We start from the raw sequence: 14,553 nt of genomic DNA, 5'->3' as shown, positions 1-14,553 counted from the left end.
CAGCCTCAGTGAGAGAACGCCTCAGTGTGTAAGAGAAAGCATCAGTGTGAGGTAGACCTTAGTGTTAGTCACAGTGAGAGAAGGTCTCTGTGTAAGAAAGGCCTGGTGTGAGAAGCTTTGGTGTGAGAAGCTCCAGTGTGAAGGCTGCAGTGTGTAAAGCCACTGTGTGAAACTGAGAGGAGGCTCTGTGAGAGTAAAGTTAGAAGCTGTTTATCTGCATGAGAAAGAAGTCCAGCGTGGAATCAAAGAAGTATAAAGAACTTTATTTGTATTATGGAAATGTTGTTTTTGTAAATAGTGCAACCATATTATTTTGCTATAAAGAAAAGCCTCCTAAGTAAGATCTAACACTGGTCTGCGTGTTTTTGTTCTTTTTATCTCTTTTGATTACTGGGGCTGGTTCACACTGATGTTAATAAGTTACTCTGCTATATATTTATGGGGAGGGTCTTTTGTTAATAAGCCAACTCACCCAACAGGTTTGAACTCATTGGCTGTGGGCTTCTGGCATGAATGGGTTGTGGTTTTCACTCTGGTTGGTTGGTGCTGGATATAAGGGGCTGCCAAAGCCCTGGCACAGCAGTTCCCCTTTGACAATAATAGGATTTATTCATTTAATATCCGATCTGTTTTTACGGATTGGTAGTGGAAAGTTGAATCAGCTCAGTTTGCTCCTTCATAAAAATTAATATCTCTGCATAGATTTTATACTGAGAATAAGAATGAACCAAATAAGGCTTGAGCCTAAACTATAATAATATTACTTTATATATGGAGTAGAATTCTGATTTCATTCAATTAAATATGAAGGTTTGTGGGATGATATTTTCTTAAATACAAAACTTTACAGATATATGAATTGTCTTTATTCTGTTTCTTTCAAAATGCAAATAAGATATGCTGGGTTTAAGAAGATTACTAGCGACAAAATATTATTTTATTCCACTACATGTTCAATAAAAAAGCTTTGTATTTTAGTGAACAGCTTGTTTTCTATAAATTATTTCTACTGGCTTTATCTTCAATGCATTCACAAACTCTGCAGCCTTGTACTTGCATATATTGTACTTTTTATGAGTACTGTGAGTCGATATGAAGCATAATCCTGCTTGGCAGATCGCCATGATCCTCCACCACCTTCTTAAATACGCCCAACCATATCTGTAGAATCTCTAGTTCTAGCGTTTAAAAAATTCCTTTCTAATGACCACAAGAAAGCTTACAACAGACCGGAAAATCAGAGGGAGATAGCAGTTAGGAAATAATTGTCATGTTGTGGTGACACATAATTCATTCAGGAAGTAACTCTGAATTCTCGAGAAAACCAGCCCAATGACTGGAGTGTGCTGCAAAATTTCCCTCTTTGGGAGAAAGAATTAGGTGTGTTTCAAGTGTCCTATGCTACCTCTGTTTTGCACACCTGCAGATCCCTCTCCCTTCAAAAGCCTTAGCAATTACTTGCTTATTTTTTACTTCTCATTAATATGAGTAAGAAGGAAATTATTTAAAAGTACAGCCAAAGGAGCAGACAATCAATCCTAATAGCTCAAAACTAGTGGGGCTTAAAGGAGTGGCATTTTTCTCTATTTATAATCTCTAACCACCATCACTTTAGAATTGTTCTGTCTGTAACTGGGCCTTCCATAATGCAATCAATGCTTGTTATTCATGGATCTTCAGATTTGTTTTTGGTAATGAGTACGGGTTTCAGTTAATGATTAAAAATGACAACCTTCTAATCGATCTGTCTCTCCTCTGACTCAGTAGCATTAAGCTAAACAAAATGTTACCTTATCTGCATATATGATTTTACTGTCAATTCGATTTTATTGTTTTATCACTGACACGTAAAAAGACAGAATTAGAAGTGTGAGTAATAAGAGAAGGTTAAGAGTTGTTCAGATTTGCACAAAGTATATTAAATTACCCATGGTTTCTCAAAGGAATCTGAGATACCATAGCTTTGTTTTCTATGAAGATACAGCATTTTAGAGTCAGTTCTGCAAAGGATACTTGCTGGTCTTTTCATTTATCCCACATTGTTAGGCAACAAATTAGTTTCAGTATTTTTTTAGAAAGTGTACTTCTACTTAATCTGAAAATGGAACTATAAAGTAGTGATAAAGTGTATGACCAAGCCATTTGTGTATGCATTTAAAGTATTGTGCCTTATTTGGAGAAAGTTAGAGTTAACACTCAATTAAAAAAAAAAGAAAGGCAGAAAAAAAATAGAGAGAAAATAGTTTGGGTTCAAGAAAAGAGAAAATGGTTGACCTTAACCACTTTGATCCTAGCTATGGTTGGTCTCAGCCTCTTAGAGTTCACGGGGGTGCTTTGAATGCGATTTCCTGCTTCTTAGCGGGGGGTTGGACTAGATGGCCCTTGAGGTCTCTTCCAACTCTACTATTCTATGATTCTATGATTCTATGACATCTTGGGAGAAGAACCTTTATTTCATTCCTGCCTCGTACTGAATTACTGTTTAGCAGAACATTACTAGGCATTAGCAAGCCTCAGAACTGTGTATTCCACCCTCTCTCCTTCAAGCACAGCAATCAGAAAGGGTTTGGTAGCCTTCACTTTCATTTTTAAATTAACTGATGATTTTCTATTGGATCTAAACTCAGCTAGAACCTTGTTTTTATTAATATAAATTTATTAATATTAATTAATATTTATTTGCATTGTTCAGACCAGCTGAATGAAACTATGGGTTATGTGGGGAATTCCTCCTGTATTTATTATAGTATTTATAAACTGTTTCTCCTCAAAATAGTTTTAGAGCAGTTGTGCAAAACACACAAAAAAACCCCATTGGAGTATAAACAAATACATAGATGATAGATAAAGATGTAGACCAGGGGTATGCAGAGATAGGAGCACTGTGTTGGCTGTCACAGAGCCACAATGGTTCAACTGGTTCCATTTTATGCAAGACCTTAAGGGTGTTGGCGTCCTGAGGGAACCCTCCTTTAATATGAAAACAAAAAGGTAATTTGGTTTTGTCATTTTATATCAGGGACTCTATTTTACTATAGCATTGCATATAATGGGACTTTACCATCTACACATTTTGGTATTCATGGGGTCCTGGAACAAACCCCAGTAGATACAAATATCTATACCTGAGGTATGCAGAGAAATTTTCCTTGAACAGGAATTGGAAAGTTTTCCTACATTTTCTGTTGGCATTCATTAATAGTGATATAAATATTTGTTTATTTTACTGATGCTGATGAGGGGCGGGGTTGTAAAAACATTTTTCCATAGTGAGGAAATTATTAACAAGTTTTTGCACATTTTAATGATTTTGCACATTTCAGGTCCTTTTTATTGACATGGCATTTTTGCCACAAAATATAACTGGCTTGAATAAAATAACCATTTTTGACAGGAATATCTTTGGTATGAATGTGCAAAAACAACATTTTTGTGTTGAAATCACCCTTTTTTGCTATTACTGCTGCTGGCTAGGGGATCTGAAGAACAACCACAACAACATTGCTCTTCTCATGGCAGTAACTTATTTCCAAAATGAGGGTTTGTTTTGTTTTCATCCATGAGATTATGAAACAAATGTAAAAAAAAATTACATCTCTAATTGTTATATGTCAGCATGTTTCATGGAACAAATGTGCTGTTACTTGTAGTGCCAAAAATGAAGATAATCTTCTTCCCCTGGAGAGAGTGTTGTTAATAAGATAAGAAAACTGTGACATTCTTGGTTTCGGAAGTGAGCTAATTAAGTCAGAACTGGATATCCATCAGCATTGTTTGAGTGTTAACTCTGGTTTACCTCACAAAAAGTAGCTGAGACAGAAGCTTTCTGGAAACAGCCATACTAGCTGTCCTTATAACACTATATGTTGCGATAATAAGGGAAAGAGAAAACATTCTGGGGGGAAAGCAGCCATTTAATGTTATAAACAGGATGTTCTTATAATGGGTGTTCTTAAATGTTAATGTGCGGACAACTTATTTATTCTGGCAACATGAAGATACAAAACCATTTACCTCTTGCAGGACTCAACAAAATATTGTTTTCCTGCTAACTTTATAAATTCATTTTTAAAGGATGCTGGCAGTAACACCAGTTTAATCAGTTATGTGGTGGCATGCAGCATTGGCAATATTACCATCCGTGATCTCCAAGATTCTGTAAGGATTACAATTAAGCATACTGTCAAGAATGACAAAAGTCAGGTAAGAAATCTGGATTCTTGGTTTGGTATTAATAGATTAGTAATATTGTCCAAAAACCATGTGGCATTAAAATGGAAGAAAAATCGCTCCACTTTTATGAAGCTTCAAAAGTTAGAGTAGTAGAAATGTGAGTCTTACAAATGGAAGTACTCTTTCTAACATATTCTCTTCAATTTAGCATAGATTTTACAGCTTCTTTAGAAGCAACTCAACATGACAGTTATGTATGATGCAAGTACATCAGTGCTCCTTGTTTTTTGGGCAGAAAGCCTAAAAACAAATCTGCACTGTTACTTTACAAAGGGGAGAGTTTTCATATATGCCAAGCAAACAAGGAAATGTTATTCAAAAATTGTCCAAAGTACTGGGATATTTAGATAAATGAAAGCAGAGATAGTGACTTGCTTCAGTTCCGGCTGGCATATCTGTTTCTGCTGAAAATACAACTAGGGCTCCATTGGTAGCAAAGTCATACTGGAAATACTGGGAACTGGAGTGAATGGTAAAATGCACTCTGTAGTAAACTGAGAGAGTCTATAACTGCTAGTGGTTTTTTTCTTTCCCTCTGAAGGGAAGATACAATATTTTTGCTGAAAGGTTGCCATGGAAAAGTATGTTTGTCTTCAGAAATTATTGTTTCACAGAAATCAGGTGAACACATTTCAGTGGTGATGGACCTATGGCATACATGCCAGAAGGGGCATGCAGCACACACTCTCCTGGCACACATGCCATCACTTGCCCCCTACTCTCCCCCTTGCTTGCTCACCCGCTCACCATCCGGCCCCACTTGCCCACTCGCTTGCCCCCCCCCAATGCTCACTCTTCCACCTGGCTGCCCCTACTCGCCCACCATTCCTCCCGCTTGTTCGCTTGTTTGCCTGCCCCGTACTCACTCACCTCCCCATTTGGTTGCACGCCCTTCCCTCCACCAATAAATATAAAGTGTCATTTAACATCATATATAGCTAGGCCCTCCTTACCTTCTGATTCATAATTCACACAACTTAAACCCTGAACTGAAAAGCACATAAATGGAGACTTTTAACCCAACGTTTTATAAGATTTTGTTAATTTAATAGTGCCATGTCTTCAGTAACAGAGATACAATATTTATAAATATTTTTTTTTCATTCTTGCATGTGTAAATATTTAGAAGACATCTAACCCTACCTGTGCTTTTTGGGATATGGACAAAAACAGTAAGTATGAGCTCCTTCACTTTCCCTTATTTCTTATTGGGGAAAAATATGACACATGTTACTTTTGAAATCTGTTTTCAATTGAAATGTCATATGCAAATGTTATCTGGGATTATGTGTGTGTGTGTTAAATATGTTCTGCAAGAAAGAATCTAGTACTGCCTTATACAATCCTTCCCCATCCAAGCTTGCCTTGAAAGTTTGGCCATTTATTGACCAAGGACAGGAGCTGACACCATCTGGCTACAATTGGAAGAAAAGAGCAGCTGTTAAGCTGTCCCCTCCCCCCCCCCCCCCCCGTGTTTCCAATGAAGGCATTGGAGATTGAGAAAAACAAGTACTGCCATTTCTTTCATGCCCTCCCCATCCTCTAAATGGGCATGACAATATGATAAGTCACTGGGAAGCTACTTTACCCAAATATGGGTTCAGTCATCCATTAGAGTTGTATGGGCAAAGCGTAAGATCTTGGCCTTTATTGAATACAATTAGCTATATGCCAATATATATGCCCCAACCCTGACTACAGTGTAATGATAGAGATAATTTCTTTTTTTAAAAGTTCAATCACTCAGTAGCATATGGACAAACACCCGTTAATATGGTCTGTTCCTGTATGCCAATGGATCTCAATATTTTAAGAGATCTTTCGGTTATTTTCCTGCTCACATATTGACAGTCCTCTTAATCTCCACAGATGGGAAATAAGCTGTGGTATAAACATGGTTGATGCTGAGTATATTCTCCCATATTTCTTTCAGTCTTCAAATAACTGCTGAAGATTTTTCATTTCAATGCCTGATTTTATAATTTTCTGGTTGCTCAGTAATCCGCTTTTATATTTTGGACTAAAATATATTGTGTTGTTAGTAGCACTGGTATTTTATTACACTACTAACAGCCTCTTCCATTCATTTCTGCCCTCTGTGATAAGGAAAATCAGTCTTCCATAGCAGGTTTATATGGAGTAGGAAAGAATGGGGATTACCACCACCACATATTACCCTGTGAATCTTTCCTATTATTACATTGTGTGTCCTTACAATATTTCATTGCTTTACATGAACATATTTTGTGATTGAAAAATCAGAGCCTTCATCATCACCATCATTTCTATTTCTTGATTTCAACAGAGGGCCTAGGAGGATGGAATAAAACAGGCTGTGTTCTACAAGCAGCATCCAGTGATGATGAAACCGTTTGTTTATGCTCGCATCTTACACACTTTGGTGTACTGATGGTAAGTGACAGTCAGGGCTGGACCTAGGTAATTTTTGTGTGTAGGCAAACAGAATTTTGGTGCCCCCCGCCCATCCAGTCCCGCCCCCTCCTCCTCCTTGCGCCACAGTGTCCCTACCTTGCTATTGTCTGCACCGAGCTCCATAGGAGGGGGAGGGGCAGGGCCGGCTGGGAGTGGGCACGCCCTCCCGCGTGCGGGCATGCATGTGTGCATACCCCTGCCTCCTCATCCCAGTCTTGCTGCCAGAGGCAGTCTGGTGAGGAGGGAGGCATGCCCCAAGGGACTACAAGAAAGACCTTCACCGGCATAGACAATGGCAAGGTAGGGATGCCGCAGCATGAGGAGGAGGAGGGGGTGGGGATGGCTGGGAGTGGGCAGCGCCAGGCCATTTGGCCCTATGGTGGCCCAGCAGGGCCAGCGTAGGGCATAAGGGTCTGGTGCTGCCCACTCCCAACCGACCCCGGCCCCTCCTCCTCCTTGCGTCGTGGCATCCCTACCTTGCCATTATCTGCAGCAGGCTCCATAGGAGGAGGAGGACGACGAGGGGCCAGGGCTGGGTGGGAGTGGGCAGCGCCAGGCCCCTAGGCCCTACAGTGGCCCAGCAGGGCCACCGTAGGGCCTAGGGGCCTGCCACTGCCCATGCCCACCCGGCCCCGGCCCCTCCTCCTCCTCACACCATGGGCTCCCTACCTTGCCATTGTCCACTCTAGTGAAGGTCTTTCTTGTTGTCCCTCGGGGTGCACCTCCCTCCTTGCCTGCCTGCCTCGGGCAGCGAGTCTGGGAGGAGGAGGCTGGGGTGCGTGCGCATGCATGCACGCATGTGAGTATGCAGGATGGCATGCCCCTTCCCAGTGGGGAGGGGAAAAAAGAAAAAAAAAGACAAGAAGCTGCTCAACTTGGAGGCACCTCAACTGCGCCCCCAGAACATGGTGCCTTCGGCAACCGCCTAGTTGGCCTAACGGGTAAACCACCCTTGGTGACAGTTCTATTCAGGAGATTTGTTTAGGAAATGAAGAAATATTTGTTCCACTTGATATCTTCACTGACTTAATTGGTTATAGATGGAAGATCTATAATAAAACATGAGACTGGATTTCTCATTCCTGTTATTGATTTCTAACCAGATATTAAAGTCATCAGATTAAATGCCTGGTTTCTACATGCATAGTAGTATATTAGTCTTTTCACATCTTGCTTGAATTTAAATATGACAAAAATCACAAGCCCTTCTGTTTCCCCTTTAAGCTTGTTCTGTTCCACTTGAATATATTTGTGGGAAAGGGCCCATTTAAATTCAATGTGTTCTTTCTCCTACTGTGAGTTCTTTTGTGGGGGATTCGGAAGTGAGGAGAAAGTATTTGGAATCCTGGCAGTGCGCCAGTCTGAGATTTATAATATTTCCTGGCTTCCTAAATTGCAGAGTTCTTTTTCCTCCAGGCTTCTTATTTACATTTAGAAACAATGGCCCCACTTATCAACGATTAGTGTATGAAGAAATGTAGGCACCTTCTCAATCTACACCTAAACATTTTGCAAATAAAGACATGATTTTATGGATCAACAACACCTCTTTAGAGGTTGGGTATTTCTGTGCAGGCAGGCTTTTCCTTTCCCTCAAACTGACAGTGCTGAACACTGTTCGCAGGAAAACTCCTTGGCATGTATGAAGTCACGTGGTATTCATTAGTGTGGTCTAGAAGTGAGTTCACTTCCTTTAATTATTTGGATAAGAATAATATTTCCCAGGTAACTGGTGGTTCATAGGTACCATTAATTGCTTATAGTGTCTTATTAAGGAGGAAAGGAAGGCACCCAGTTATTAAATAAATAAGGTGCAAGGCTCATAGAATGTTAGATTTTGCTTCTTAGAAAGTACTGAAGTTGCAATCCCATATATGTCCATGTTGAAGTCAACAGAACTTACTACTAAACAGATGTTCCCTAAATGGCACTATAAGAAACAATACTTCAATTTATCAGTGTTTTATATTTAAATAAAGAACATAATGTTGTTGCTTTTCGGGTCTTTTAGAACTTATCTATGGTAATTATACAGTTGAGAATCACTTATCCAGAATTCTGGAATTCAAAATACTCCACAATTGTCTATATGGATGGCTGAGATAGTGATACCTTTGTTTTCTGATGGTTCAGTGTACACAAACTTTGTTTTATGCACAAAATTAATCAAAAGATTACATAAAATTACCTTTGTGTTATGTGCATAAGATATGTATTTCATATTTATACTTGGTAGCCATTTCCAAGATATCTCATTATGTGTGTACATAATGCAAATATGTTCATTCCAAAATCTGAAAAGGCCCAAAATCTAAAGCTCTTTCTGGTCTCAAGCAGATTAAGGAATGCTTAACCTGCACTGATCAAAATGGTAGGCAGAAAAGAGAACCTTGTTTGCTATTCTGTTTGCTTTTTTCCTGTTTATTTCTTTGTTTACAAGATATATGAATCACTTTATTGCTTGAAAAAGCAATTAAAGTGCCTTGCAGCTTTCAAAAAATTTCTTAATAGATTAAGGAAATAATAATAATCTAAATAATCCTTTCTGAACTGGTAGGCATAAGAGAAAGATAAATGATTATATATACATGTTTAGGTTTTAAGAACCAAGCTCCTTACTTAACAGGCTTTTGCTAGTTTTCTTAAGAGGGAAAAACAGATCTACATTAGCATTCTAGCGCTGGCATTGTCTAACAGTGAAGTACACACCTAGCTAGCTCATGAAAGGATTCTCAAAATGTCAGGATTAGGCAGAATGAGCACTGTCATGTTGCAATAGCTGATGAAGAGACTAGGATGAGTCAACTGTGAGCACAGACCAATATAAAAGGTGCCATAGAGGCATGCCATTTAGCACAGGGATTATACAATAGGTGTGTCTGCAAGACCTCACACAATTACTTTATGTGTGGCAAGGAAAAACAGTAATCGAAAGAAGAACCAACCAAAACCACAACATTTGGGGCTGAGAGCAAAAAACATTATTAGCATTACAGAGGTGCTAGGGGAGAGTTGTGAGGAAAAAAATAACTGAGATAACAGGAGGAATTAAATCACAGAAAACCTGAAAGGAAGAAGATGAAAAGCTGTTCCTTGGCAGCATCCTGAAGTGGACCACTGGGATTCAGCAGGAAATCTGTGTGAGAATTGGAAATCATCTTGGAGCTAAACATATTGAATCTCCCAGCATACACTTTCTCCTCACTGAAAATGGATCCAACATTGAGAAAAGGGTTAATCCGCTGTTGTCATTGCAGAGATTGGGAGAGTATTGATTTAATGTACCTTCAAATTGATCCTCTCAGAGGATTTGTTTTGGAAATATTTATCTAGAAGAGGTTTCCTATTGCTTTCCTCAAAGGCTGAAGTAGTGTGACCTGCTCAGAGTGTTCACAAGAGAAGAAGCACCAGGAGCATCAGGTCTTTTAAAGAAATGTGAAGTTGCAAGTAGAGTGATTTCCCATTATTAAAAACAATTTGATAAAATCATATGAACAATAGAGAATTCTCTCCCAGCTGTTACACTACTTACCTCTGCGTTTTTCTCAGGAATTTTAGGAAGGAAACCAGAGGTGTGACAGCTATGTACTAAATATATCAAGTATTTTTCTAGCCAACTTTTCTGGAATTTTCACCAGTGTTGTTGTCACAAAATGAAAACAGGCTTCTCCAAAATGTATTTCCAGCAGTATATATCTCTTTTTCACTTTGTGTATAGGACCTACCAGGAACTGCTCCACAAATAGATCCTGAAAACACCAAAGCACTAACATTCATAACATACATTGGTTGTGGAATATCTGCCATATTTTCAGCTGCAACTCTTCTGACATATATTGCTTTTGAGTAAGTATTTGTTCTGACATTGCAGATGATGTAATTGTTTTCATTAAACTATTTTTTCAGTGTCTCCAGTTCCTAAAACAGAGATTTAAAACTCAGATTATGGCAAGTTGATACAAGTCGGTTGTCAGTTTATGTATTATACATTTAAAAGATAATCAGCCCAATCATATCTTGGACCATTCTTGTGTTGCCTCTGCCACTCTTTGGAGCTCCCTGCAAGTGTGCAGCCATTGCAGTTGCATCTTCTGAGTTCAGAATGGGGTTTCTGCACAATCAACAAGAAGAAGGTCATCATTGTGCATCTAAGAATGAGGACATAGCTATACATTTCTCAGATCCTGCACTTTCACTGCCGTAAGGGCTTTACTATAACCTGTTAGGAGGTGGCTTTGCATACTCGGGAGGGGGGGGGGGGGTACTAACACCTACAGTATCTAAAAAAGGATATCTACATGCACAAGGGAAATTTCACATGTGTATGTCCCTAACCGATTTCAAGCCAAAGTTTAATATAATGCTTGTAGCTTTCATGTAGTAGTACCCAGTTGCATAGAATTTATATAATGCTTTGATAGAGGCCATGAGCATCTGCAGTTTGCAAAAGCAGAACCCTGTTCTGAGGTGAATTGTTCTTCTGAAGATACATGGATTTGAGAATAATGTTATCAGTGATGGTGATTTGGAAAAAAAGAGTTTACACTGATGGGTTTCAGCCTTTTCTATGATTAACAGTGCACTTGTTGTGTCCCAAAGAATATCAAGAGTTAATCTCTATAATTTGTGAGTCATGCTTAATTATATAATATTTGCTTTCCATTTATCACCAGGAAATTACGAAGAGATTATCCCTCCAAAATCCTAATGAATTTGAGCACAGCATTGCTTTGCCTAAACTTGGCCTTCCTCCTCGATGGCTGGATTGCATCATTTGACATAGAAGGTCTCTGCATCGCTATTGCTGCCCTTTTGCATTATTTCCTTCTGGCAACTTTTACCTGGATGGGCTTGGAAGCAGTTCACATGTATATAGCGCTAGTGAAAGTGTTCAATACATACATTCGGCGGTATATACTAAAATTTTGCATCATTGGCTGGGGTAAGTACTTATTTTAAAACCAAATTTTTTTAGTTAGTTGCATTCATTGCTTACATTTCGGCACTACTCACAATTTCTACTCAAACAAAACTTGGAGTATAAATGTTGGAATATAAATTAGAAGCTCAGTTTGAGTACTAAAAGAAATGTTCTGCCATAAGGAGGATATCATAGTTTTCTCCCTCCCCATCTGCAGCCACTCAAAGATGAGAGGAAGTTGCAGATGGAAGGAAAAAGAAACCATCTTGCAGATTCTTTGTATTCAAAGCATACATTTTTGATTAGGATGAATCATTCTTTTTATGGAAGGTCTTACTTGCTTGCATTGTTTAACAAATAATAATTACGGTGGTAGAAGGCTGGTCAGAGACCTTGAGATCCTTCTTCCAGCACTCAGGAACACATGGAGTCTTCGGCATATTATTATATTAATTCCTCTGAAGAGTGTCTTTTCAAATTCTGGATTAGGAGGGAGTAGGGGAAGAAATAATTGGAAATCATATATTCCTCCTAAGAGAAAGGAAGAAGTTGAGCTTTCTAATCTTGAGGAAAGAATAAGGTACCATAACATTTTGTATAACTTTACAAAGATAAATTCTGTTAACATAGACTACTTTTGCCTGCAGTTCTTATTCATTTAATCTTAGAAAATGGTAAATCTTTCATTGGTAAAGCAAAATCAACATTACCTATTGAGCCATCACAATAACAGCAGTATGCAGTGGATGGTGTCAATTTTCCTCCAGTCTCTGCTTATTGGAAGTCATTCAGGAAACCTCTGTCTGATGGGCTCACCCTCTTCCATGAGAGATATCTAGTGCAACACACAGAATCAGGGTCCTTGTCACAATTCTCTCTTGTGCTGCAGAGCACTTGCATAATATGGGGAGGGCATGGGATTGGTTATGCTGGCTGGCTGCTTCCCTGTTGTCTGAAGAACAGACCTCAGACAATCACTGCAACTGCTGTCTAGTAAGTGGGTGTTGGGGAATTTTTACATCCTTTCATAGTCCTTAAATTAAGGATCATGTAAGGATTGCAAATATGAAACAGTTGCAAATACATAATTTTAGGTTATATATTTGTAACTGCCATAAAGAATTCCAGCTTTTATATCTGTGTCCACTTCTTAGGCACTATGTCTGGGTTTCAAAAACATACACAAGAGCACTTTTACTTTGTTCAAGGAAGGGCTCATTTTCACTTTAAAATCTTCTGCACTAGAAGGCAATTCTGACAAATTTTTGTTCCATTCATAAAACAAGGCACCCATTCATTCTTTATGCTTCTGAAACTTTGGGCTTCTGGAAAGAAATTTAAGAGCTTGAATGGAACTGCTGTGTGCAAAATAATTAAAACCAACACAAAACCATAAATCAAGTGGGTACAACAACTACCTAATTTAAAATTAGATTTCATGTAATTGTCTTTGTTACTGGCCTCCATTACTAAATGATTTCTAAAAAGAACAAACAATGAATATTCTGGAACAGAGTGACAGGAATCATTTCATTAACAGTGGGGCGAATCTACATACTTCAGACCATAGGCGGACTGGAATGTAATGTTCTGTAACGTTATGTAACAGTCTGATCCATCCTTCCAGTAGAAAACTTGTGTATTAAATTGGCAGAGAAAGGGGACCACCCACAGTGGTTTCAGCATATCTATATACAGTTGCAAGTTACCTTTTGATAGGCTTTTGCCTATCTGTAGCTAATTACGCGTAACAGCCACTGCTATGTTATGTAAAACATTGGCCGTTACAATTAATGTCTGAATCGGAGCATAAGTGAAGTTATATATCTGAATGCATTGCTGACAGGATGACATAATTTGTTATTGTTAACAATAACTTATATGTCTATTAAGTGCCACTTAAATGGCATTTTAAATATTGCAAAGGGATTTTAAGGTTATTGCTGCATAATTGATTTTTTTTTCTATTTGAAAGACTAGTTTTGTGGTTTAGCACTGCAGTTCTTGTGTACTTCCTTTCATATTGATATGTTTTCTCTTATTACAGGCTTGCCTGCAGTTGTGATAATAATTGTTCTAGCAAGCACAAATGCAAATGCAAGTCACATTTACAACAAGGATCTGTATGGCAAAAATACTAAAGGGCAAGGTGGAGATGAATTGTAAGTATCTTTCATCAGGCTTCAGTGTAAGAAATCTAGTTCATGTTTATGTCTTCCTGCATTTATGTGTATCCCTGGATTTATTTGGGACTGAAAGAGCTCAGCAATGTCAAGATGTAACTGTTTTGAAGTGACACAGTCTTAGAAATACAGAGACAAGACTTGCTCTGAACAACTCTTCATATAAACTGAAGCAGCAGGGACTAATATTCTAGCAATAGATGTGCAAAATTTAGAACTTACACTTCACCTCCAATTGATGTTATCATTGCTATATGTTCACAGCTTATGGGTAGCTGGGTCTTGTGCTGCTACAGTAGTATCTACAGAGAAATTGGAAACCACATGGAACAGGTGGATAACGTGTTTACTCATCAAACCACCATCATTCTGGGACTCTGCCCTAAAGATGTAGTAGGCATATTACAATTACCATATATTAGAGTAGGGCCTGAATCCTGTTTCATCTGTTTCTTGCGTGGTTTTGTATCCTTCTGTCCATTTGGATGGACATAACAAAAGAAGTAGTGAAACGAAAGAAAAAAAGGAACAGTAGCTGTTTGGTCTACTGATTTTCGGTGCTTGGCTGTAGGCCCTGGTTCGTAGGCCCGGCGGCTCACAGGACCTACAGCCGAGAACCAGGTCCTCTCAGCTGTAGGCCCTGGCCGGCATGCCCTGGTACTTTGCTGCCCAAGGCCCGAAAAATCTTTTTTTTTTGGGGCCTTGGATGGAAAAGTCAATTCCCATAAGCAGCAGACAGAAACGGAAATGGAGCCATACGAATGGTACAAATAGCAAGGGGCA

General features: G+C 38.8%; 1 protein-coding gene across 8 annotated transcripts in view; it reads left to right on the top strand.

Moving 5' to 3' along the window:
* Positions 1-14,553, top strand: part of adgrg6 (adhesion G protein-coupled receptor G6) — a 124,612-nt gene that overhangs the window by 94,185 nt on the left and 15,874 nt on the right. For all 8 annotated transcript variants that reach the window (XM_062977947.1, XM_016998380.2, XM_016998378.2 and 5 more), the window contains 6 exons: positions 4,075-4,203; positions 5,360-5,405; positions 6,539-6,645; positions 10,385-10,512; positions 11,340-11,608; positions 13,635-13,749. In XM_062977947.1, coding sequence (XP_062834017.1) covers positions 4,075-4,203; positions 5,360-5,405; positions 6,539-6,645; positions 10,385-10,512; positions 11,340-11,608; positions 13,635-13,749 — 794 coding nt within the window. The remainder of the gene's footprint in view (positions 1-4,074; positions 4,204-5,359; positions 5,406-6,538; positions 6,646-10,384; positions 10,513-11,339; positions 11,609-13,634; positions 13,750-14,553) is intronic.

This window comes from Anolis carolinensis, chromosome 1, assembly GCF_035594765.1.
Source record: "Anolis carolinensis isolate JA03-04 chromosome 1, rAnoCar3.1.pri, whole genome shotgun sequence".
Classification (NCBI taxonomy): Eukaryota; Metazoa; Chordata; class Lepidosauria; order Squamata; family Dactyloidae; genus Anolis; species Anolis carolinensis.
This window is presented reverse-complemented; position numbering and strand designations above follow the sequence as displayed.